This window comes from Saccostrea echinata, unplaced genomic scaffold (genome assembly GCF_033153115.1).
Source record: "Saccostrea echinata isolate AGI-Se365-2 ecotype Australia unplaced genomic scaffold, CSIRO_AGI_Sech_v1 ptg000023l, whole genome shotgun sequence".
In the NCBI taxonomy this organism is placed as follows: domain Eukaryota; kingdom Metazoa; phylum Mollusca; class Bivalvia; order Ostreida; family Ostreidae; genus Saccostrea; species Saccostrea echinata.
The window spans coordinates 11,080,583-11,108,566 of record NW_026889772.1 but is presented as its reverse complement, the minus strand read 5'-3'; the positions used below and the strand labels follow the sequence as shown (position 1 = coordinate 11,108,566).

The 27,984-nt window shown below is 34.0% G+C and overlaps 1 protein-coding gene across 1 annotated transcript; it reads left to right on the top strand.

The window, feature by feature from the left end:
• Positions 1–27,978, top strand: LOC133191279 (uncharacterized). The gene is given in 15 exon segments (XM_061327032.1): positions 1–2,911; positions 3,182–3,450; positions 4,565–4,729; positions 5,949–6,200; positions 7,173–7,394; positions 7,543–7,651; positions 9,767–9,907; positions 10,484–10,540; positions 10,713–10,892; positions 16,990–17,206; positions 17,359–18,362; positions 19,693–20,406; positions 21,719–22,332; positions 23,486–23,703; positions 24,831–27,978. Coding segments are annotated over 15 exon segments (7,203 nt in total). The 3' UTR covers positions 24,961–27,978.
• The last annotated feature ends 6 nt before the right edge of the window (positions 27,979–27,984 follow it).

The following is a 27,984-nucleotide window of genomic DNA, read 5'->3' as shown; positions in this document are numbered from 1 at the left end:
ATGGCATCCATACCTAGCCTTGATGATAAACTGAGCTCGAGTGAATATATTCATGTGAGCAGAGACTCATCTCTTCTGTTGACAAACAGTAATGTGTCAGGGTGTCAAGACACTGCAAATTCACATCAAGAAATCCTAAACCCTGTTTCTACAGCACCTCAGCAGGATCCTGTAGATATTGTCAGAGATCTGACTTTGTCCCTTCACAATAGCATTGGATTTGATTCAGCAAATGAGGATTTTTTGATTGATAAATCTAAAACCAGTCTTTCTGAAAGTATATCCATTATTGATCAAAGCCAGATATCACCAAATACTTCTCCGAGAACCCCATTAGTTAATCCACGAGTGGCACAGGTCATGAACGACATTGTAAATGAGAGACAGCTGTCTCAACCAAGTACAGCCTCTACAGATACATTCACTGGAGATAACCAAAACCTACAAACTACAGGGCTGATAACAGATTCCAGAGAAAGTGATTTGTTTAGGATGAGCACGACAGAGTCAAGTGATAGTATACTGGTCTTAGATAATGTTGATTTCAGAAGTTTTGAACAGTCGTCTGCTACATCTGACAGAAGCCAGACACAGGTCATGCACATAGTGTCCACCAAAAATGAAAGCTTTTCCATGGTATCTGCAGAACAAAGTTTAAGCTCACTTCCAACCCAGGAGAATGGGGGACCAGATAATGATCTTGGTTTAGTCAGCTTTAATGGATTTGATTCTCTGCTGAACTGTAGGGACAAAGTTGGGGATGAAGATTCAAAGAAAGAATTGGATCTCAATTCATCTGTGGACTCCCCAGGACCACCATACTTCCAAACAGATAGGCATAATTTGTCAGGCAAACCAGATCTGAAGAGCAAAACTTCACACTCTTATTCGGCCACTGACCAGTTGTCTTCTTATAAGGCAGATGATTTGAAGAGTTTTGAAGTGCCAAGAAACTCACTCGAATGGTGGCCAGAAGAAAGTTTAAAGTCAAAAAGGGGACTATCTTCACAAAATGATGAATCTTATATTTTGCCAGACACTGTGGGTACTTCCCTAAAAATAGACAGTAGCAAGTCCATAAATTTTTCTGCTGGGATTAGCAGTATTCCAAACACTTCAGTACAAGAACAATCTTTTGTGGAAGTTCAAACAGATTCCAATTCAATACCATATCAACCTTCAGCAGGGCATACCAATCAGACATTTTCTGCTTTAAAACCAAGTGATTCAGTTCCAAGACTTCACAGTGATAATGTTAGGAATGCAAGTGTTGTAACAGAACAGATGGATGTTACTGGTGTGTCTGGAGATTTACTACTACAGGAATTGCCATCCAATATGCAACAAAATGTTGAAAGTGATTCAAACTTATTTGGAATTGGGAAAGAAAGTAGTGGAGAACAATCCCCGGACAAATGGAGTTTTTTAAAAACAGAAGAGACAAAATATGAAAAGACACAGTCTGCTGTCATGCAGACTCTGAAAGACTTTGTCTCTGTGCATGGTCAAATAGGTCATGACAACATAGAGGATGTGTCAAAACTACTCACAGATGTTTTGACAAATGAAAGTCCTCTGCAGAATGTATCGGAAAAGAGCCAGGAAGTGATGGAAACCAGGTCAGAAGTTGTTCAAACCCCAGATAGCCAGACCTATGTCATGGAACCCAGGCAAGGCAGCCAACCTGAGGAGTCCCAGACTGAAGAGATGACTGAGGAGAATTTAGATGAAGATGATGATTTAGATTTAGAGGAAGGAGCATCCACACAGAAAAGAGACACACAAGAATATGAAGTGATGACATTGGGCCCAGGACACTGTCAGACAATCCCAGTATCAACTGTGCAGTTAAAGCTTCTGTCTATGATGGATGGAAAGTCTGTTCTAAAGAAAAAATATGATGTCTTTGTCCAGGAAAATCTGCAAGACAAGGCTGTAGTTTTACAGGGAATGATTGAGAACATTAACTTGGCCATCAAATCAATCCAAAACAATGATTGGCTTGCTGGATTTTCCATGAAGGTGACACAATTGCACCCATTACTAATACATTTATTGAGTTTGGATGAGGTAGAGTCTTTCCTAGACCATGAGAAATTGAGTGGTTTGGGATGCAGGTATTGTTGGCTTCCTTTGACCGAGGAGAACCATCTGGTACTGTATGCAGACACAGAGCAAACAGCCCAAACTGTGCTTAACACCATACTGCAGAATGTTGTGCTGAGAAGCATAGCCAAACCCAAAGACTTGCAGCAGTTAAGTCAGAAAATAAGTGAATTGATGCAAAAAAATGATGGGAAAATTGTTTGTTGTGAAGACGAAGAATTCATCCATATTGCTTTTTGCAGTAATTGGACAGAAGATGTAAATCAGTGTCTGAAATCTTTGGAAGTGAAAGTTAAAGCAAAGGAAACTGAAAAATTTGTTGAAATTGAAGAGGATGTGTTTGAGTACATAAAGAGATGGAAGATGCCAGACATAGAGAAAATGGCAAGTAGCCAATCTGTAGGAATAGCAGAAGGACCAGGGACCACTCCTGGAATTGTTGTTATGGGAACACAGGAGAACATCAAAGCTGTTGCTAACTTCATTTTGGATTTGATTAAAGAGATCTCCAGTCAAAGAATTTCCATCAAATCACAAGAAGCATGTGAAATTATCAAAATGAACAATTTTGCACTCATTAAGTACTTAGAACGGCATCACCGTAGTTCCATTAAAGTGGAACATTCAGGAATATATCAGAGGGATTGGAGATTAAATCCTTCAGGATGGAGGTCACAGGATGTACGGTTTCCTGTGTTCAGAATTGAAGGTCAGATAGAAATCCAGATTTTCTGTGGGGATGCCTCTCAAACAGATGCTGATATGGTTGTGGAACCTGCTGATAGATTGGAGAATACACCATACGGTATTTACTGTTAAAGTTCACTACATATGATCCTTAAGATTTGAATACTGTAGGTATTTAAGATAATAAAAGATGTGAAGTATGTGTAAACTTTAAATTTTTAAATAGACATTCTTATTAAAAAATTCTATGGTGTATTAGAGAGGGGAGAAATAACTGTATTGATTGAACACTCATAATTTTAGCATTTGTAAAACATTTTATAGAGAATTAACTCGTGCTTAATCATGTTAATGGAGTTTATAATACCCAATAATTATTTCTGTATAGGTTGCTGTCGATTTCTGTATATAGAGAAACAAAAGAAGAAAGCCGCTAAGGTAATTGTTCCAAAGTGGAACATGGGGAAAGGAAAAGAAAAACATGAGCTGATGGACATGCTGGTGGAGATGTTTGAAGATCTTCAGAAACATAGGTTTACATCAGTAACCTTTCCCATCAGGAACTTTAAGGACTGGCCACATGAAAAGTTAACCAAGGCCATCATTGTCGCTCTACAGACACACATAGAAAAATCTGGGGCTCACTGTAATCTCCAAGTAAGTTTACGAGTTGTAACAAGAAAGGTGAAAATATATGGCTGGACTGGGAATTGAACCCGGCACCCCTGCATCACTAGTCAGGTGCTCAGAGCTACCAACTGAGCTATCAAGGCTGATATCCTTGCCCCAAACCATTACTTTCCTCCCTCCTTAAATTGTCGTCGCCATTGAAGACACAACTCAACTTCTTATTTTCCCCCTGGCAGGACTTCACCTGCAAGTTCAGGGGTGGTCAACAGCACCAAATTATGGAACAGAAAAGGAGAAAATGTATGACTGGACAGGGAATTAAACCTGGTACCCCAACATCACTAGTCAGGTGCTCTACCAACTGAGCTATCCAGGTTGATATCCACGGTCCAAACCATTACAGAGTAAAATGGGTTTCCTGAGATGATTCATTGTTGAATGTACAACATTTGGGCAAATTCAAGGTCACAGTTTCTAGTCCAAAACTCATGGAGAAATATTAGTAATTTATACATGACACAAAGATTGCTTATGGCCTGAAAATATGTCATGATCTTGAACAAAGTTCATTTGGGCATGTTCAAGGTCATCGGAAGAAAAGTGTAAAATTCATGTCAGGTCCATATCTATCAAATGGAGAAACAATGGAAGCTAATACTTCACACAAAGATTACATATGACCAGGGGCTGTGTGATGACCCTGAACCAAGGTCACTAATAGAATACTGTTTATTCCTCTCCTGGCCATATTTTGTAATGGAGAAGTATTAGAAATTCATTCTGAACACAAAATTTTTTATTAGCTGAGGATGTGTTATGACCTTGACTCTAGGTCACTTTGGCAAGTTGTCACTGGAAGGAAAAAGTATAAAATTCATGTCAGGTCCATAACTTGTGTAAGACAAACATTGGATGAAGCACTTTAATAAAAAATGCAGCAGGACTGTAGGAGATATAATTCTGTTTTTTACTCACAGTGGCTCTGGTTACAGTTTCAGCGTAACCAAGGTGTCAAAAATTATGAGATTACAACCATATTAGGTAACAGGGAGTTAAGCATGTGAAATTATTAGCTGGATTTTTGTTTTGCTTTATTTAGATGTGTTTAATGTCTGATGTCCTTCTTGTTCTATGCATACAGGTGGTTACTCTGTGTGACCCAGAGAAAGAGATCTGTAATCAGATCTGTAAGGTCTGTAGAAATGCCACGGGGGATAGGATCATAGAAACTCCTCCTCAACCACAGAGAAAGACAAAACAGGGACTTACTCTAAAGCTCATTAAAGGAGAAATAGCTAAACAAAAGGTAACTGAAATTACATATTGCAATTTGACATGAAACTACTGATAAGTACTTGTGTTATATAGGGATTTAGTAAATGTGTGAAATATTGCATAACTGTTTAACTTCAGCAATTTAATGATAATTAAGACAGCATTTTTAACTGAATTTTAAATGGGTAATCTAAGTTATGAAGTAGGGCTTTTAGAGAATTAAATGTAAGGGAGATTTCAAAAGGTAGGATCTGATTATACCCCCAACATCCACAAATCTTTTTTTCCAGTTGCCACTGTCTACTTTATTTATCTTAATTTGAGGACATAAGCAGTGTAGTTTGGAAATTCATTTACTTATATCCTGTATATTATGGAATTATCATTGTTCGTGGGGGATCAGTGTTCATGGATTTCATAGGTCACCTTTATCCATAAATTTACATCCCCACGAATGTTTATTTTGTAAACATATTGATTCATTGAATCTTCAATATAAACAAGTCACCCACAAAATTATGTCCCCACAAACGAGTAAAATTTTGCTTGCCCATGAACATTGACCTCCCATGAATTAAAATGATTCCACAGTAATTTAAGATTTCCAATAATTAAAGACCTTTGTGTGACTCATATTAATGCCTAATGAAGCTGATGTAATGAGCTCTTCTAAATAAGTTTTGATGAAATACCAGTTAACTATACTTTTGTTAATTTTCTTTGAATATAATAAGGATTTTCATCATTTGATATTTGTTTAGAACCTATAGTAATAAATGCTGATTATCTATATAAGAACATCTGATGATACTATGATTATATAAATCAAGAATATCTTGAAAAATCATCAGTGGGAGAGGAATGTCGTTAGGTACAATATATGTGTACATTTACATAGCATATAACCAAACAGAAATGAAAACTTTTTGGAAAATTATATTTGATATAATATTAACCCTTTCTATGCTGTACAGATTCTGAACATACATCATAATATGCACAAATTTTGTGCGCAAGAGCAAGGGTTAAGAAAAATTGAAATAATGAAAACTAATCATCCCCCCTCCTGACGTATGCAAGCATTGAATTCAAGAAAAGATGTCTTTATAGAATAATACAAATAATAAAATTATGTAAACAGACTTTATATAATTTTTCTGTTTGTTCTTGAGGTGATTTACAAAACTACTTTACATAATATTATCCCTCTTAGATGGTCTAATGATTTTATATCCTAAATTATTTGACAGACAGATGTAATTGTTAACACAACAGCCAAGAACTTAGACCTAAATTCAGGAAAGGTCTCCAAATCAATTCTTCATAGAGCAGGCAAGGGGATTCAGGATCAGTTAAAGAATTATAGCCCAAGGGGAATAACTCCTGGAGATGTTGCTGTGACTCGGGGCTTTAGTCTTGACTGTAAGTTTGTTTATCACGGAGCCCTGGAATTCTGGCCTCAACTGCATGCTGCTGAATCTGAGAAGAGCCTGTGTTTAGGGGTAATATCAACAACTCACATGTACAGATTTTCTTTATCTATACTTTTCATAATCCAGGAGAGCTTTTGTGATGTTGTATAGTATTTGCATCTGTCTGTCTGCTTGTCTGTAAACAATATTTCATTGCACTTCTTACAGATTTCAATAAATTATTTTTAAAAAGTTGGAGCACCTGTCCAATAGACCATGTCAAGATATGTAATTTTGTATATTAGTCTCTGGTGGAAAGTGTTGCCGTGGAATCCCCCCCCCCCCCCCCCCCCAAAAAAAAAAGAAGAAAATTTAATCTTTCATTCTTGAAAATACTACTCCTTTATGAATTTCAATATAATTTGGTCACACAACTACATAATTCTTATTCTTTTTCATGGTTCTTTGATTTTGATTAATTTTCATCTGAATGCATGATAGCTAACAATAGAACAATTAAATCTCTTAAATCTTTCAATACGCTTTAATTTCCTCTTGCATTTTACGTGTATAAAGTGAACTACATTAAAATACCAGCTGATATAATGTATGAGTTTTTAATTTGTCTGAAATGTGTTACCATGGTACAAAACATAGGAGAAAAAACTGTGACAAATTTCAAACAATACTATAAAATCTATAAATGAGGAAATGTCCTGTTTTGGAGAAAAATGTAAACCAGTGAAAAGGAAATGATCCAAGTGCAACTGTTCCTATATTATTGTAAATTCAGACCAGTAGAGCTACAGTCTCATCAGACAACTTTTGATTAACCATTGCCTCATATTGTATGTCAAGTGTTATTTAAGAGAAAGGTATTATCCAACAGCAAAAACAGATGTTTAAATTTTACATGTATGTGCTTGACATACATACAAACTGTTTTTGTTAAATATTTTAAAAGATACATGTACATGTTTGTTTTGTATGTATGAATTTATATTTCAAATTAAAGTACTCTTAGATTTATGTAAAAATCAAACAATTTTTATTTACATGTAGATACTGACAAAGTTTGTGGAGGAGTGTTTGAAGCAAGCAGACCAGAAGGGCCTGAATGACATCTCGTTCCCGGCTCTAGGATGTGGGACGCTCAACATGCCTCCAGCTAAAGTGGCACAAATCATGTTCAGAGTCTTTAAACAGTTCGAGGAGAAAAATCCCTTTTCTTCACTGAAGGAGATAAACATTGTTATATATCCTGATGATAGAAATATTTTCAGGGTAATGTATTTTATTTAATATATAATAGTAATTAGCATCATATACCTTTAATATAGTTGTATTTGGTAATTGCAATGATGATCTGCCCAAATTTATTATAATTCAGTTTTACAGTGTTTTATTAACTATTCAATTGAAATGATGACAGGAATTCGAAAAGGAACTGAAAAAATACAACCAACAGGAAGCCAAATCTCCTCCAAGAGAAAGGACCCCACTAACACGTCAGATCAGTCTCCCCACATCAAGAGTGTCAGGTTTGAATAAATTTCCTTCAGTATATATATACATGTAATTGTATTTTGTACAAAGCATGACAGACACATAGGGATCACTTTATCTGCCAGCTATTAATTAATTTGTCATGCTTTTACAAACCAAAGTCAGAACTCTCATTTAGCGATGCACTGTGAAATCACTAATATTCTTGTTGTTTTAATTTTCGTTGTTTTCGGGGTATAAAGAAAACCACAAATTTATGTCCACCACGAAATGTAAAATGTCAAACAAAAAACTACTCAACAATTCTTCATCCACAAAATAAAATCCCGACGAACCCATAGCTTTACATTAAACCACAAAAATTTGACCCCACGAAAATATGTGATTTTACAGTACATGTAAATGATCTTAAAGCTTAAGAAAACATCAATTTAAGGTCCTTCAATATAGATACAATTTTATATCAGAGGTACACTTCTATTTTTACACATAAATAGTCTTGAAATTCAAATATTAATTACTTAGGTTTTGCTTAATGGAATATAAGGACTGTCACATGTAGAAGCAGACAAGAAGGTATCCCTTAATCATATTGACAATAAGGTAAACATGCTGCTGATGGTACAAGTAGTTGTTTGCAATAATTTGGAAGTGTTTGAATGTGTAGGGTAAAAAATGATTAACCACTCTTATTCCTCTATATGTATTAGGTTACAGGGAAACTTCCCATCTGCTACTGTTATCGCAGATATCTAGATGTATTGGGTATTACATTAATTAGCAGCAAAAAAATTATACGTCTATTTCCATGATATCAGGATTATGTATTGTAAAAACTGAATAAATATTTTTAAAGGCATTTGATACAATGGGAATATTAATGCAAAAGCTTTCTCTTGTAAATTTCCATGTTTACAGGGATATGTTTTTTAATTTTGGCATTGAAAGCCATCAGAAACAAGGTGTGTTTGTGAAACACTGATGCCCCCATATGGCAATTTAAAGCGAAGGTTAAACTTTCTCAAATGCAAATCAAATATGTTGGTACCCAAAGTAAGGTCTTGTACAGAGGAATATACCTGAGAAATATGAAAGCCCTAGCAGCAACCATTGAAAAGATCTGGAAAAGGTTAAAGTTTTTCAAAAGTAAGTCAAAATCAAGGTCAAGGTCAAAATTAATGGTGCCCAAGGAAATGCCTTCTCACAAGAAATACACATGTGAAATATGAAAGCCCTAGCACCAACCGTTTAAAAGATATGACCAAGGTTAAAGTTTTTCAAAAGTAGGTCAAACTCCAAAGTCACGGTCAAAGGGTCAAAGTTGTTGGTATCCTAAATAAGGTCTTGTCACAAGGATTGCATATGTGAAGTATGAAAGCCCTAGAACCAACTGTTAAAAAGATATGGCCAATGTTAAAGTTTTCAGAAGTAGGTCAAACTCAAGGTCAAAGGGTCAAAGTTGTTGGTATCCAGAAAAAAAGGTCTTGTACCATGGATTACACATGTGAAGTATGAAAGCCCTAGCATCAACTGTTCAAAAGTTATAGCCAATGTTAAAGTTTATCAAAAGTAGGTCAAACTCAAAGGTCAAGGTCAAAAGGTCAAAGTTGTTGGTATCTATCCAAAGAAAGGTCTTGTCACAAGGATTACACATGTGAAGTATGAAAGCCCTAGCGTCAACTGTTCAAAAGTTATAGCCAATGTTAAAGTTTTTCAAAAGTAGGTTAAACTCCAAGGTGGTCAAAGTTGTTGGTTTCCAAAGGAAGGTCTTGTCACAAGGATTACACATGTGAAGTATGAAAGCCCTAGCACCAACCATTCAAAAGTTATGGCCAAGGTTAAATTTGGGAAAAATTTTGTAAAACTGGGTCAAACTCCAAGGTCAAAAGGTCAGGTATGATGGTACCCAAAGAAAGGTCTTGTCACAAGGAATACACATGTGAAATATGAAAGCCATAGCTCCAACCAATCAAAAGTTATGAGCAATGTTAAAGTTTTTGTGGACAAACAGACAGACAGACAGATGGACGGACAGGGCAAAAACTATATACCCCCGAATCTTTGATACGGGGGCATAAAAATAGCTTATCTTGAATTCTGATAGCTTTCTATTATATAAAACAAATCGTATATTTTTTTTCCTTTGGCAGTGTTGGCCCAGCCTAACACAGCAGAATTCTCATGTCATGTGGATGGGATACACGTAACAGCAGCATTAGGGGACATTACTAAGCAGGAGGGATATGATGGTCTTGTCAGACTCTTTACCAGTGACAATCCATTCCTTACTGGTTAGTGTTAAATTTATGCTGTTACACATGCATTTTACCAATCATCAAAAGATTTAATATTGGGCATAAAAATAACTATTGATAATATGAGTACACCTGTGCTTACTTGTTTTTTGGATGAAAGTTAAATTTATTACTCATTGAGACTATTACATATACAGTTTTATTTTGTTGTTTTTTTTTAATTTGTCTGACCAACTCTGTTTTTTTTAGTATTGAAACTAGAATTCTTTATGTCAATTTAAGTTTAGCTTTGTTACATATAAACATGTTTTAGTCTTGGCTGTTAAAAGGCCTTGCCAATGTATTAAATTGGGGGTGGTACTTTGAATTTAGTTCTCATATGGCGCTTAACTGAAGATCTCAAGTTGACAAGTACAAGTAGACAATTTTTATTGTCTGGGGAGTGGAAATTGATACAACTATAGTCAGCAGGATTTACTTCCCTTTGGAGAAATAAGAAAGAAAGGACATACATGTACTAACTTATAATGTTTAAGTGAAAAGCATGTCTTTTGAACTTTCATTATCTACATGAACAGGCAAATGATTGATTTTTTTTTCTTTTTGATATAGATACAAGTGATGATCCTGTGCTTAAGGGTATTTCTTCTGATACTATCAAACCAAAAGGTAATATTTATGGCCTAGTTTTAATTGTAATTTAATATTGTGTATTTAATTGAAAAGTTTTAATCTTTCTAGTAATTTATACTTGAATTTCAAGGAAAATTGAAAAATTATTATGTTTTATTACGTTGCATAAAAGGTAACTAATTTAGATGTATATGTATACCGTTTGCAGAAACAATCTCTATGTCATTCAGCAAGAACTTTGTGACACCTGCTGGAGACCTGCCCCAGAAAAAAATCATTCATGTTCACACCAGCCCAGATAAATTACAGGAAGCTCTCCTTATAGCCTTTAGAACAGCAGAGAAAGAGGAAGGCATCAAATCCCTTATCATACCAGTCAGGTCAAATGGTAGGAAGAAATAATTTTTTTTTACATCTCAGCTTTGACGAAGGGAATCATTGTTTTACTCTAAATTTTTCTTTTCATATATAATATTCATGCTTTGACAATAAAGTTTGTACATTTAGCTTATAGAGGCCAGACATTTTTTTTTCACCAAAAACTTATGATATTTGGTATGTGGATGTTACATTAAAAAGATGTGAAGGGGATTATGTATGTCCTAGCTAGTGTACAAGAATAATAGGAATCATATATATGTAGGACTCCAAAGTCCGATGGTGACGCCAAAGTCCGATGGTCTCGCCAAAGTCCAATGGTCTGCACCAAACCCCGATGGTTTGACGTCTGTACGGATGCCAAAGTCCAATGGTCACTCTAAATTCCGATGGCTCATTTCCTATGATACATGTGCGCTAAAGTGCAATGGTCTGACACGCCAAAGTCCAATGGTGCAGAGAAACAATTAACGTTTATGATGTCACAATATTCTGATATCAATCCTCAACGCCATAGTCCGTAATTCAAAACCAATAATTTAGGATGAGTCATCGAATACCATTTGACTGATTTTACTTAATGTTTGCACTCACCTGAGTTATTAGGATTAGTCCTTGCACACCACTTGGCTGATAAGCATTAGTCCTTGTGCACAATTACACCGATTATAGGATGGGTTGACACCCACCTATGACATTAAGGTTAATATTTGTACACTATTCTATTGAATAGTTTTAGTCTCACAGCCAAAAAGAGGTTCGACTGATGAGGGTTAGTTTCTCTCCCATCCAGGATGTTACAGACCTTTTGACCGATCAGGGTTAACCTAGCACCTATCGAAGAGATTAGGCGTCAGCCTCACACCCTTCCGAAAGATTAGGGTAAGCATTGCAGCGATCACAGAGATTAGGGTTAGCCTCGCACCCATCCGAGAGGAAAGGGTTAGCCTCGCAACCACTTAAGAAGTTATGGCTAGTACGTGGTACAATAAATTTTTTTGCGTTTTCTTTTAGTGAACCATATTACTTTGGCATTTAAATACTTATATTCATTTAATTTATTTTAAACTGTTTTACCTTGGCTTGGCGCAGCATCCCAATTTGGCACAGAAGTACTATGACGTCATAAACAATGATTATTTTTCTGTGCTATCGGACTTTGTCGTGTGAACCATCGGGGGTTTGGCGCAGACCATCGGACTTTGGCGTGACCATCAGGCTTTGGAGTCCCATCGCACTTTGGAGTCCTACATAAATATATATATATATATATATATATATATATATATATATATATATATATATATATATATATATATATATATATATATATATATATATATATATCATGTGTAAGGCAAAGTGAATTTTATGAAGTTATTTAAATGCCCAATTTCCATCAGACTCGATGGGATAGTGTGGAGAGTACTAGTCTTACATGGTGAGGGTGTCGGGTTTGATTACCAGCTTTGCCACACAGTTTCTCATTAACTTGATAAAACTGTCTATTAAAGTATAACAAGCTAAGCACCAAGGGGTACATCATATCAGCAAACCTCATACATCTATGTTCAAAGTTCAACAGACATTAAACTCTTAAAATTTTTTTTTAAAGAACATGGCAAAATGCTAATTTGCAAAAACTGAAGCCTCACCTGCTTTCATATGGACTCAAATGTTTGTCCCCCGTCCTCCCTTTCAATTATTTTGTCAAATACTGTTTCTAATTTATGAAATCTAATCTGTTGCATGTTTTTACCATTATTTGGGCCTGATTGAGATAGAAATGCCCCCTCTTCTTGTCAGTAAAATGTTAATTAATAATTTGGAAAGTTTCGGAGAAAAATTTATTGGACAAATGATTTTTGAGAATTTTTTTGTAATAAAATGTTATTATACTGTCTTGATAAAGGATCAGTGCACTTAACCTATGAGAGTTGGATCCCGGTGCTTTGCCAATAATAAATTTCCGAAATTTATAATTTTTTTGAATCAGAATTATTAAACAATATCTTAAGAGCAGGGTTTGATATATTATATCACATAAAAATATTAAATAATGCCGAGCGACAGTGGTTTTTGCGACGGGTCTAGCAGTTTTGTCACATTTCTATTGTTATTCATATGCATACCAGTTTTCAACGACATTGTTTACATCGAGCCGCAACTTGTCCATTCTTCTCATTTGCACAGAATGTGTATTTTGATTTAAACTTATACATATCCAAAGGGCAATGTTGGACAATTTGCGGCTCATATGTAATTTTTTAAAAAATTCTCCAAACTACGCCCAGGTTAGCTACTAAATTAACAGGTCACCGAGTGTCAACCTATTTTGACCTGTTTGATATTATAATCACTTTACTCACGTGACATTCCACTGTTCGATATGCTTTCATTGTGTCCATCAATGGACTGACTATGTGTAGACTTTTAATACGGTGAATCCTAAGATTTTTCGAATCTTATAAAACTGTATTAAGAATAGGGCAATGCGCTATTTCTTAATACAAATCTTAACTTACCTTTCATTTTTAAACCAATCAAAAGTACTCACATTGTGGTCATCCTATATTTATCATAACAAAAAAGCACGTGGTAAATAATGGTCGACTTTAGCAGAAAAAATATAGAAAAACTCGTTGTTTTATGGGAAGAAGATCAAAAGGAGTAACTACATGTAATTGTTAAAGTTGCTCAAATGCTGCATTATCTATTCTAAAGAAGTTTTTATAACTACTGGGGTCTTCTCTTTGCACCTCATCTAGCGATGCATGTGTGCACCAAGTACATATACGAGTGTTCCGCCGCTGTTTCCATTACGATGGGTTTTTTTTTAGTTTTAATGCAATGCTTAATACGATAGCAGATATTTCTAACGGTAACGGGACGTTTCGCCCCTATTGACGTTTCGCGCCGAGACCATTCGCCCCTAAAGACGTTTCGCGCCGAGACCTTTCGCGCCCAATTTAATCTACATTGTCTACAACCATATATTACGATGTTTTAAGATAAATATTTATATATAAGGTTAATATTGACTGTTTAAAAAAAAGTTCTAAGGTTATTAAAATACTTTTATGTCTTAAAAGTTGTTGAAAATAGGCTTATACCATAATTAAATGTATAATTATCCATGTGCAGATATAATTATATTTATTCAGCAATCATAATTGTCTGATTCAGTTTTGTAATTAAGGTGTTATAACTATAATTTGCTGTTAACAAGTGATAATTACCACATAATTGATTAATTGATCTTCGGCGCGAACCGTCTTGGGGCGAAACGTCTCAGCACGAATGGTCTTTGGGGGCGAACCGTCCCGCACTCTTTCTAACAGAACGTCGTTTTCCATTATTGAGAGAGAGAGAGAGAGAGAGAGAGAGAGAGAGAAATATTGCGAGGGAAACACGTAGAAATCCCTAAAGTCTTTTAACAATGTAATAAAACGTATAAACGTGTGTACAGGAAAGTATTATAATACAAATATAATACTTGTATTATACAGTAACTACAAATCTCACCGTTTGTACCGGCCAGAACAATTTCAAAATAATGAAGAATTTTTGCAAAAATTTTATTAGGGTCTTAAAGTTTACCTTGTCTTCTTTCACTAAATTGTGTTTTTCGTTTGGTATTTTGAAGGAAATTCTGGTACTGCCAGTGCAAATCAAGTGCACGATTAGTATGTAGCTGTGTTAGCTCATGTCCCCTCTGTATTATGGTCTGCAGGCATCTACAGACACATCCCTAGACACTAGTATCATACCTGACAATATTTGGATTGCCGAAATGAAAGAGATATTGGAAGACATATAAGCAAGTGATTATCGATATAGTAACGTTGTAGAATTTTCGTTGACCATGTTTTTTAATCTGAAATATACTCGTTCCATCAATAAAATGTTAATTTAAATTACAGATAGTTTGTATTTCTTGGAGTTTTTATGTTAACCTAGTGACTCAAATTTTAAGTTAAAATTTTATATTTCATTTCCGAATGTTATTTATCTATACATGCATATAATAAAATATGTATCACCGTGAGTACTACATACATGTATAATTTGTTTCACTACACATTTGTATTACTCTACGTACTACATGTACAGTGAATTATGATTAAATGTAGTGTGACATCGATGCCATGTACATGTGAATCATTCTTAAAACATACATTCATTCTTTGAATTGAAAAGCATTCAGCATATAAAACGAAAAATGATAAAGCTAAAGAAAAAAGAGGGGGCATTTTTTATCATATACGAAAACTTAAGATTGATCTAATTCGGTGCTAGACATCAAACATATGGTTACGAATCATGAAAATGATCAATATGTATGGCCATGAATCATTTATTATTTGTGTGAATCATGAAACTACAAAATCTTTCTCTCCTCCATTTAAATTCATACTGTAGAATCAATCTGAAAATAATGTGCAAATGTTTACATTCCACTTCCATGCGATTTAAATATCTCCGCCCATTTGCGGGTACCTTAAATTCGAAAGTGGTCCAGTTCAAATTTCCGGAATTTAAGGCTTATACATGTTCTTTTCAATGACGTTGTGTGGAATTATAACAATATGTTTAATAAAAAATTCGAAGTATAAATATCAAAAGCATATGTATGCACAATAATCATAGATTAATTTAGCAATATAGTCTAAATTAAGGAGGTTGGATCCTACCATCAAAAGTAATGAGAATTTTTTATCAAGTATATTTTTAGAATTTATACACATAGCTTTATTAAAAATCAAAACAAAAAATGGGGGTCAATGCGCTTCTTTTGGCGCTACAGAGCATTTAGTTTGACCTTTTTGCACTGTAAATACGTCTTACACATAAATCAATTTTTAAAGTTTTTCCTTCAATATTTTTTGTTCAAATAAATTATGGTGAACAAACACAGTCTTATTTCATCTTAAATAGACACATTAAAATTTGTAACAACGAAGAAATTTTCGAATTACTCCGCATGTTCAATTATTTGACCTTTTTGCACTCAAACATTCTCATTTTTCTGGCATTAAAATTTAACAAGCAAAAAAAATCATTTGAAAGTAATGACATTTTACTGACTTTAAGAAGAATGGTTAAAAGTATCGTATATATTCAGAAAAGAAAATTAAAAGTGGGGGTCTGTGATGTTAATTTTTAGATATTACTAAAATAGTGCTAATTTTAAGCTTAAATTAGGGCTATTTTTTTCTTCATTTCCATAATATATTTGCTATATTTATCAAATATGATGATAGAATTCATGACAGTTTATTTAATAGATAATTTAGTACCAGTATAAAACAGTCCACTGCACAAAATAACTATGTGTGCAGCCTGCATGTAAAAATAGGAATCCAAACTTAACATACTTTAAATACTTCAAAAGAGAAAAAATGATCATTTTCTTCTAAAAAAACCTTCCGCCACAAAATATAGTTCCTCACTTAATGCTTTTGGTATGGAATTTAATCATGGAGTTTTAACTGAATATAGTTAAATTGGCATTGTAGAATCCAAATTTATTGTAAGAATTAAAACATTATGCAGAATTTTTGAAATATAGGTTAAGATAAGAATCTGCTCAAAAGCTCAGGAGCGAACCTCGTTAAGGCTTAAAATGGGTGGCCGAAAAGGCTCCAAATGACACTCTAAAGTGCACTCATTCTTTACTTCATTTTACAAGTTAATTCACAATTTACTCTATATAAAGCGAAGAAAATCAAAATTTTTGTGTCCCTGCAGCATTATTGATGCCATGTCCTGATGTGTAGCAAAAAGGGTTGTCTCCCTCTGATCATTGTGCTGTAAAATGCTGTTGCCTGGGCAACCTCCATAAGAGCCAAAAACCACTTTGACTGATGTATTCAAATTATATATTTTAAATTTGTGAAGTAAACACTTCACAATTATTTCACTATACCAGTTATACTTCTTGAAGAAAGGAAAATCTCACGAATTAAAAGCTGATGTCTTTATATAGGTCATGACAATTAGAGGTCAGTCTGTGTTACATGTAGAGCTGATGTTACCAACTTTAAATGTATAATCAAACCATCAATGAAAAGTATCTTATTAGAGGACAATTGATTTTGTTTCAGATCCTTTATGTGAGGACTGTAGGACATTTGTGTCCTCAGTATTTCTGGCTGTTTGTAAATTCACCCAACAAAAGAGCCACAGAAGTCAAATTAAAGAAGTTAAGATATGTGTCACCGAGCAACATGCCCTGAACTCAGTCCTTATGGAGCTTCAGTCACACAGTGCACAAGGTTAGTTGATAAATCACTTCTTGATCTTTTGGAGTCTTGGATTGTGGTTTATACATTCCATATACATGTATAGTGTTTTCACTATATAGTATAATTGTACAGAATCTTAGCCAAGCTGAAACATGTATATGTGTTGGAGCTGCAGAATCAATACACCAAATTTGTTAAATAATGATTTTATTATACAGATTTAAAGAGAGCAGAACAAGATGTGACCAGACCAATGGTTCTGAGAGTGACAACAACTAATTCTCATATGGACAGTCTGATGTCAGAGATCAGAAGCATCGAGTTGTCACCAGGAGATCACCTGCAGAAAGCTATGGAAGGAGAATCAGTAATATCCAATGTCACCCAAGATGTGTATGAAGCCTTTCTCTACTTTTACCAAAAAGACTTGCAATCACAACTAACATTCGTAAACATGACATATGATGGTCGAGGGTCACAGATAATTTTGACTGGGCAATTTGAAAAACTTTCTGAAGCTGAGATGATGGTGAAACAAAAGTTACAAGAATTGACAGAAAGAATGCATGTAGATACCATTCCATTACCAAGCCTGGAAAATTCAGTTTTGCAGTCCATGGTGAGCGAAATTCAGCCACAGTTTGAAGAAGCCCTCCTCTTTGTTCCTCTGGCAGAACAGTTCAATGGCATTCATGTTATTGCTTTGTCTTCAGAAGATGCAGAACGAGTAAAAAATTCAACTTTAGAAAAGATTTCACACATTCCAGGAAAGCCTCAACAGGCATTGAAACTTCTGGCTCCTCCAAGGCAACCAATCTCTGTTGATTCCAGAAATGATGTCTCCACATTTATCACAGAGGAAGGTATTCAGGTGTTTGTTTACAAAGAGAACATTCTAGAGCTTCCAGTGGCTTGCATTGTTAATGCTGCCAATGAGTATCTGCAGCATGGATCGGGGGTGGCATTTGCCATACTGCAGGCAGCAGGAGAGGAATTTGACAAGGCATGCAAGGAGCACATAAGGAGAAATAGTCTTGTGAAAGTAGGGACGTGTGCTGAAACAGAAGCAGGCCAGCTACCCTATGCTTGTGTTATTAATGCTGTTGGACCACGCTGGGATCCTTCTAAGGAGAGTCTGTGTAAAACACATCTGCATTCTGCTGTTGAATCAAGCATTGTGAAAGCTGCAGAGTTAGAAATGGATTCCATTGGGCTTCCTGCAATTAGCTCTGGTAAGTGCATCTTCAGCGGAATAAAAATAAAATATAATGTTTGCTTGTAGACTTCCTATTTAAAACTGAACATGATTCGTAAAAAGAATTGTCCGCCATTTTTGATTGGTTTCTCGCTATATGTGAGGGCCCCTATATAAAGCCGCTGACTTGGTCACTGTGTAGTGTAATCAATCGTCACCGGTGGAGACTGACGTATGCTATACAGCACTGGGTAGCGACAAAAAATAACTGTGTACTTCTTCTAATGCAGGAGAGTAAGATACCAAAGAAACTTACAACAGTTGCACAGGTCACTGCAGTATACAAACAAACACAAATACACGTAATTGAATAAAATGTAAACAAAGGTGATGTAAGATAAACAGCACGAACACAAGTCGCCATTCCACACTGACACCCGTGACAATAAAGCAGTCAGGTGTAACGAATGCGAAGAGTATACCCCAGTGCTGATATCGTAGATAGTAATATCTAAAATGGTGTATGTCTATTTACTAGCCATGTTCAGCTTTAAGAGTATGTATATTTAAGAGTATGTACTTGAAAAGATCAAAGTTCCTATTCTACAGAAATTTAGTACAGGTAATGGTAAAATGTAAATGAAATGCATTATCAACAATAAATAATTTGTATGCTTTAAAGATTATATTCTTTTGAATACTTTAAACATATTTAAATTAGCAGTAATAACATTTTGGTGACTTTTTTCACTGCCATTTGTCTACTTATTTATATTTATGCTATATTTGATTAAAACTTGTATGTATCGACAGTTATCACTGTTAGAACTCTAGTGTGCTAATTTATGATTACTCAAATCAGATGAATTAAGAGAACAATTGTGCTAAATTTTGTACATTGAAAGTATTTTTTGAAAAAGACATTTTTATACCCTCGTATTCACAGATTTAGGGACATATATTTTTTGGTCTCCATCCATCTGTCTGTTTGTTTGTCCACAAAAACTTTAACTTTGGCCATACCTGTTGATTGGTTGGGATAGGGCTGTATTTGACATGTACATGTATATTCCCCATAAGAACATTCTTTGAGTACCAATATATTTGACTTCTTGACCTTGGAGTTTGACTTACTTTTGAAAAATTCTACCTAACTTTTGAATGTTTGGCATGAAGGGTTTCAAGCTACATTATGTATTTCTTGTGGCAAGTCCTTTCCTTGGGAACCAATTTTTTGAACTGTTGACTTAATTTGACCTTTTCAATGCTTGAGCTAGGGCTTTTATATTTTACCCTTTTTTTGGGAGGGGGTGCTTGTATATGGAACAAGTTATGATTGTATGCTCATTTTTAATTGATTTCTGCAGGTATATTTGGAATGCCAGTTGAGTTGTGTGCATATCAATATGCATATGCTGTGATATCAGCCAGTGCCAAAATAAAAGGATCTTCACTGAAGGAAATCCACTTCATAGACATGGATGAACATGTGGTTTTCATTATGAAGCAGATTTTTGCCTATGTTTTTAGTGGTCAAAGCTACTTCATTTCCCTCTCCGTCAATTCTGCCTCAGTCCGGCCCATTGGCAATACTACACCAACAGAATCCGGAGCTTCAGGGATTGAGGGAAGATTTTCTGCAGGTTTTCCAAAATCAAGCACTTATGAAAGAGAAGGTGTGGTTTATCATGAATATTTGCTGTCTAATGACTTCTCTGTGCAAGTTTACACTGGAAACATTATAAAATCCAATGCAAATGCACTAGTTTGTTTCGAAGACAAGAACTTTAAACATGAAGGGGAGATCTCTAGAGCTATTGCAGACTTAGGCGGAATAGAATTCCAAAATAAAGTAGAAAAATGCAAAAGCAGTCCCAGCAGGCCTGGGGATGTTTTTGTGGTGGAAGCAGGGAGGAATTTTGATGAGACTGTTTACATATTTATGGTGATATCTCCTGTGTATGATGAAGCTTCCTCAGAAGAAGAATGGCTGCGAAATGTCACTGATTGTCATGCCAAGATTTTACAAGAAGCTTGCCAAAAACAGGTCTACAACATTGCCATGCCTTTGATTGGAACAAGTAAGTTAAAATATAGTCAAACCTTGTTATCTCAACTCGAAGAGACCAAGAAAATACTATGAGATATCCGAGGATTCAAGATATCCAGGGTAAAATACTTGTTAATAAGGAATAGGCAGTTGGGATTTCAAAATGACTTCGACATATCCATGGTATTCGAGATATCTGTGTTCGAGATATCGAAGTTCATCTGTATTTAAATATTTTTCTTCAAGATTTTGTTGAAGTCTAATTATGCACATAATTATATATTTAAGTTTTACATCCATGAATTTTTACTATCTATGAAAATTTAACAAAGAAATTGTAAATTCTTTGGTGATCTACAAGCAAATTTCAGCTGCTAATTTACTTACCAGCAAGTTAAAAACCAAAACTTAAATTACTTATTAAATAGATAATTCATAATTTTTTTATGCCCCATAAAATGGCCAGGGGCATATAGTGTTACCCTGTTCGATCATTCCCTCATCATTGACTTTCTGATCATTATCTCAGCAACAGTTGCACATATTCAACTCAAATTTGACATATGGATATGTCAGGATTACCCAGGTCAAGCATGATCCAATCATTTTTGACAGAGTTATCCCTCTTGAACTTAGAAAAAAATTAGAAATTTTCAGTTTCCGCTCTGAAATTGCATATGCAGGTATTTTATCAAACATACAGGTCAAGTTCAAATTTGGTCCTGGTCCAATGATTTTTGACAGTTATCCCCCTTGAACTTGGAAAAGATTTAAAACTTTACAATTTCTAATCATTATCTTGACTACAAATGTGCAATTTACAATTTGCAGTTTGAAAATTTGACTGCCTGTGGCAGTTTGGGCATTCGTGACGTTACAACACATCTAGTTCCTTAACATTTCCTTGTCAGATTATGTCCTCAAATATGAAACTTTAGATTCCAGGAAGAATTTATATGAACGTTTGTAACTTATCTAAAAATAAATTTAAACTTAGAGGAAATCCCTTTTCAAGAGTAGGAATATTATGATGTAATACTTGGACTTCCTGAAGAAAAGATTATACATAATATATTATATATTATAATCAGCTGTTCAAAGCAGAATTATCAGAAAAGTGTCCATAAACTCCGTACATATAAATAGATGATAAGGAAGTTTCAATTTTTCAAATCAATCCTAAATATATTTTTAGAATGAAAACTTAACCAAAATTCTGGTTGAATGTAAATTGTGTTTGAAGTTGTTGAAGTTTCATGTAAGTTTTCTGAAGCATATATTTTATCTGAGTTTCTACCCTATTTTTGTAAAAAATGAAATTTATTTTCACTTCTGATTTTCAGATGAAAGTTCCTCAGAAATCGTGTCAAGTGATTTAGTGAAACAACTAACTGACTTCATTAACACAAAACCATTTGATTGTCAATTGAAGTGTATCCACATCGTCAGTTCTAATGATGAGACAACTTTAGTGGTGACAGAATCATTAGATGTATATGTAGGCGAGGAGAGAGACAAAATAAAAAAAATGATGAAACAAAGTGAGAACCACATCGCTGGTGGCAGTGTTGAAGAAGTTGCAATGGACGTGGAAGAAGATGGCCCGCCAGATTTCGAGGATGATACAGAACCAAATCAGATGTCTGACGTCTATTCAGCGAAGCAGATGACATCTGCTACAGGCAAAGAGGACCCTCAATGTGTGATATGTTTGGATTCAGTGGGTGAGGACCATGAAACTCTGGAGAAGTGTAGACATAAATTCTGTAAGCCCTGCATAGAGAGACAGTTCAAACACAAACCTGTTTGTCCCACTTGTGGAGAAGTTTATGGGATTGTGTATGGAAACCAGCCTAAAGGCACCATGTCAGTTACAACAACCAGCCAAAGTATCCCTGGATTTCCAAATTATAATACACATGTCATAGTTTATGATTTCAAAGAAGGTGTACAAGGGGTAAGGATATGGTGCAGTTTATTACATAAAATACATTTTACAGAATTAGCTATTAGAGGAAGTTTCCTTTGAAGGTTTCAAATCACTTTGAAAAATATCTATATAAAATACATACAGTTTACCTAGTATGTGTGTCAGTCAACACGTTGATATGCATTAGATGATAATCATTTCAGTTGATTTTTTTTTGGTACAATTGGCATGATCAGAGAATAAAGTATCAAAGATTTACATGTAATTAAGGAATAACTGTCTAGTTTTTTTTTGGTTTAATAATGTGATCAGTCAATTTGCTTGCGTGATAATTTGCATAGACGCCAACGGCATTTGATTGATTGATCATCATCATAAAACCAAAAAACAGACAATTTTTCCTTATATTTACATTTTTACCTGATCCTTGAAAAAATTTCTTATTCAATAATAAGAAATCTCAGCATCCCCGCTAGATGTATAACTAAGCACAAACGGCAAAAAAGCATGCAGTTTTTGACATGCTGAGCAAATCGATTTATGGGGTTATAAAGCTATTACCTTATTTGTAGTTTTATCTCAGACGAAGACATTGGAAATGTAAATATTAAGAGTTGAGGGTTGTTAGGAGACTCATTTAGCAATGAACAAGTCTTAATTTAGCAATGGCTGTTTTGACAGTAATAAAAAAAGGAGGCTAATTAAACTATTAATAGATGTATACAGTAAACATACATAAATTATGCACTCAGAACTAAGCACCACCTCTTTTATCATCTGATTAGTGTTTTCATAAATAAGCCCATTCGGAGCAAAGCAACCATATATACTCTTTTTAATTATATATATTAGTGTTTATTTGAATTATTGCATACTGTAAATCACTTTTTATTTGTGAGAACTTTATTTTTGCATAAGTGTATGAGGCCATCCACTTGCAAAAATTTAGTTCTTGCCTTTAAATGTTAATAAAGATTATATAGAAAAAATAAAAGAAATTGTGAAAAAATTGTCTCACATTTAATGAAATATATCTTTCTCGTAAAAATATGGTGTCGTAAATGTTTGATGATTTACAGTAATAAGCAGTACAAAAGATGCCAAAATATGATTACCGCTATATTTAATTGAATACATTTACAGTAAATATTTACTTTAATTTTTGAAATATCAATTCTAGGAAGAGCACCCAAACCCTGGTGTCCGTTATAGAGGAGAGAGGAGAGTCGCATATTTACCAGACTGTCCAAAGGGTCAGTTAGCCCTCAAACTTTTACGGATAGCCTTTGACAGACGTCTCGTCTTCACCATTGGCTATTCAAGAACAACTGGACGTGACAATGTCATCACATGGAATGATATTCACCATAAAACAAACATGTATGGTGGTCCGGAGAGGTAAATCTCTTATACAAAAACGTCATGTACTTTTATCCCCATATTATTATACATGTATTAGTCGTGTTTTTAACGAGTTTATAGGACACCTGAGTCACTCAGGTGACCTATTGCTATCTCTTTTCATCCCTCATGCAAGTGTGCTTAAACTTTTCACATTTTTAACTTCTCCTCAAGAAACATCAGACCAATTTCAATCAAACTTGCCACAAAGTATCCTTGGCTGAAGGGGATTTAGATTTGTTCAAATAAAAAATCTTCTTCCCAAGAACCACTGGGCTGGAAGAGATGAAACTTATATGAAAGCTTCCTGACACAGTTTAGATTCAAGTTTGTTCAAATCATGGCCCCTGGGGATAGGGTAAGGCCACAATGGGGGATCAGAGTTTTACGTAAAGTAAATTTAATAAAATCTTTCAAATTCTTCTTCTCAAGAACAGCAAAGCCATAGATGATCATATTTATATGGAAGCATCCTCAGGTAATGTAGATTTATTTTTGTTCAAATTATGACCCCCCGAAAAAGAATGGGGCCACACTGGGAGATTAAAAGTTTTACATAGGAATATATATAGGAAATTTTATAAAAATCTTCTTCTCAATAACAGCAGAGCCAAAATGGCCATATTTATATGGAAGCATCCTTTGGTAGTGTAGATTCATGTTTGTTCAAATAAAGACCCCCAGGTTGTAGGGTGGAGCCACAATGGAGGATTAAAGTTTTACATAGGAATATATTGTGAATTTAATTAAAAATCTTCTCAAGAAAGCAAGCTATAAATGGTCATATTTATATGAAAGCATCCTCAGGTAGTGTAGATTCTTGTTAGTTAAAATTATGACCCCTGGGGATAGCTTGGGCCACAATTGGAGATCAAAGTTTAATATAGGATTTTGGGGAAAAAACCTTTAAAAGTCTTCTTCTCAAGAGCAACAGAGCCATTGACAGTCATATTAATATAAGCGTCCTCAGGTATTGCAGAATGCCAGATTCAATTTTGTTACGGATATAGCCTGAAAAACTCATGATACTCAGGTGACCATTAAGGCCCATGAACCTTTTGATTATGTGTATTGCTGTCTTATGAGACCTACAGTAATATATTATTCTTTTTTTAAATCTAAAGGTTTGCTTACCCAGATCCTGACTATCTAGACAGGTTATTGGAGGAGCTGGCCACTAAAGGGGTCACAGAGAGGGATCTCACGAGTGACACAGAGAGATCTCACGAGGTGACAAAGAGAGATCTCGTGTAGGTGTGAGATTGAGTGACTACTGCACTCTCAATCTTGTTTGGTACAGGTGATTCCGATGGTAAAAATCACATACATGTATATACAGCTAATAGTTATATAAAAGTATAAACTAGCAGTGAACCCTGCAATTTGTGAAATTTTTAAAATATCTTTACTTTTTTTGAACTTGATATTTGTTTGAATATGCAACTGTAAGTATACTGTATAAGCAGAAATTTTAGTGAGAATTCAGTTTTGGCAATGTTAGTGAGGTGTTGAGATTACAAAAATTGAATATTGCTCACGATCCATTTCACATTGTTGGAAACCGCTAAAATTGAATATTGTTAACAATTCATTCCACATTGTAGGTAACTGTTATGTTTTTAAGCATAAAAAAAATCCTAAATTTGCATCTCGCTAAAAATTCCACTTATAAGGTATTTGAAGCTGTGTGACAAGTGGTTAAAGAAAAGCGAATGGCTTCACAAAGTATTTAATTAACATCATCTATAAATATTGTTTTACGATACTTGAAGCACCATTTAAGTAATTTGTTATTATCTCACTGTGAGTGTTGTTGCTCACTCCTGATTGTAACATACATTATGTCGTGTTAAGCGTTTCATGTTAACTCTGTATTTTTTAAAAGTGATTTTGAATTGCACACTTGGTCAATGTTTAACAATGAAGTTAGTTTTTCTAAATTAGATTGCTTTGGTAATTTGGAACAAGATGGAAAGCCCTAATAAATAATTTCCTTTACATCAGGAAATTTCTAAATGAGATCTACTCTCAGCAAGGATTGTGTTGAGTGTTATATTAGGCAAAGTATAAAAAATAAAAAAAATATATATAGATTGGATCTTTCATCTAATATATCAGTGATTTACTAGAATGTAAATTGGATGCATGTGTTTTTCTACTTGAATGTAAATTGCATGCATGTGTTTTTTGATCATGTACATGTGGCCATGGAAATTTTGTATGTCTTGTAAAAATTCAAAAGAAATTTTTTAAAAAAATTTCATTGAACATTTTAGAATCTGTGATATATATAGCTTTAAAATTTTTGCAGAGATTTGAATGAAAGGAAGGTAAAAAAAAAAAATTTCTAATTACATTCATCTATTCATGGAAAATTTAAGTCATTTGTATATGCATACAAACATGTATGATAAAATTTCTGCTTAATTTTCTCTGTGACACACTGTGTCTTTTTCCTTTATTTTTGCACATGTATTCAAGATTATTGTACATGTATTAAGCAAAGTACAGGCTGCTCAATTTTCACTACTCTTTTTATGGTGAGAATGGAAAAGGGAAGGGTAAATTATTTCTTATCCACAACATTTTATTTTGTAAAGCAATACTTGAAGGTTCCATAAAAATGAATTAACAAATCTTTCAGTCATGTTAATCAATCCAAAAGTAATAAGTGTCTAAAATATTATTGCCCTATAAGTATACATGAGCAGCATGAAAAAGATTGATAATATTGAAAAAAAAAATAGGGATGGAAGTTTCTGTACACTACTTCACTTATTTTTGATGCGGACACTATATGTACATGTACAATTATATTGTAAAATAAAGTCAACTTCAGTTTCTAATACAGTGATTACAATTGTTGATTTTTGGAGAGAAAAAAATTCAGTGAAATTTGCTACTAGATTAACAGTGCTTCATTTTGCTTTGTTTTCTTTGTTTTTGTTTGGTTCTGGGGCTGTTCTTATTATAGTATATGTTTTGAATATATAGTATATGTTTTATTGAATAACTTTACCATTGAAATCAATATGAAAATATTTACATGTAAACAACAGGATTCCTTTTAAAAAAAATTCTGAGTGCATATGAACTGCACTTGATGAAGAATAACTTTGCATGGGTGTTTTTCCACTTAGCCAACATTTTGAAAATATACAGGTGAATCACAGGTTTACCTGTGTGGGCTAAGTAGGAATGGGGTGAATTACAGATAGGCTATTGTCTGTAAGATATAAGCTGAATAAAATATTTTATATAGTATCCATCTTTAAATAATTGTTATAATTAACTAGATTAAAATTATTTCTTATGCTATATCACAACTTTCTTTTTGTCATTTTTTGTAAACATTTGTCACATGTTTGTTGAAATATGTTTTTTTTTAAAATATATATGTGAAAAATAAGAAATATTAATTATACAGGTATATATTTCTTATCTATTTTTTTCTGTTTCATTAAATTTTTTTTTTTACATCATTGAATGCCATTTTATCTATTATAAATTTATTCATTGAATATTTTTTTTTAAATTGTTTGTTCATGAGACGCAGGTGGCACTACTTTTAGCTAACATGAAGAAGCCATTCAAAATACTTTGGCAATTTTTGCTTTTGAATGAAATAATGCCGTGGTAAATAATATCTTTGTTTTACATGCCTTAATTCTATGAAAAGGTGCCCTCCAGACCGACCAGAAAACAAACACATTTCAAAAATCATTCAATGATCAGCAATATAATAAATAATAAATGAAAAAGGAAGCTGTTTTTTTATTCTTTATTTTAAAGTACTTTAATCTTGTCAAAAACTGCGCTTTCACACAATAGCATTAATAAAATAAAGTATACTTGAATTTCTTGTAAGTTTTTGCTTTCTTTCAAGGCCTTTTTTGTTTCCCTTACTCTCAGAGACTTAAGCTTTCTGTAGCCTTAAAAAATGGAATGGATTTCAAAATTAATTTTTACTAAAAATGCAAAGAAAAATTGTTGAAATTATGACGAACTTGTGTTTGTTTTTTTGACCAGATTTTACTTAAAACCTACACGCCGGGGGACGTAAAACAAAGATTTAACTTACTGTGGTCTAAATGAAAAGAAATGTTTTTGTAATATATTTGGGGGATATGATCTAATACATGTATTTTGAACCAAAGAATTTTTTTTTCATTATGCACTAATTTGTACACAATGTTAATTCATTGATCATTGTTATTGTTATTATGTTAAATTGTGTTGTTTTGTGATATTTTTGTTTGAAATATGCTTAAATAAAAT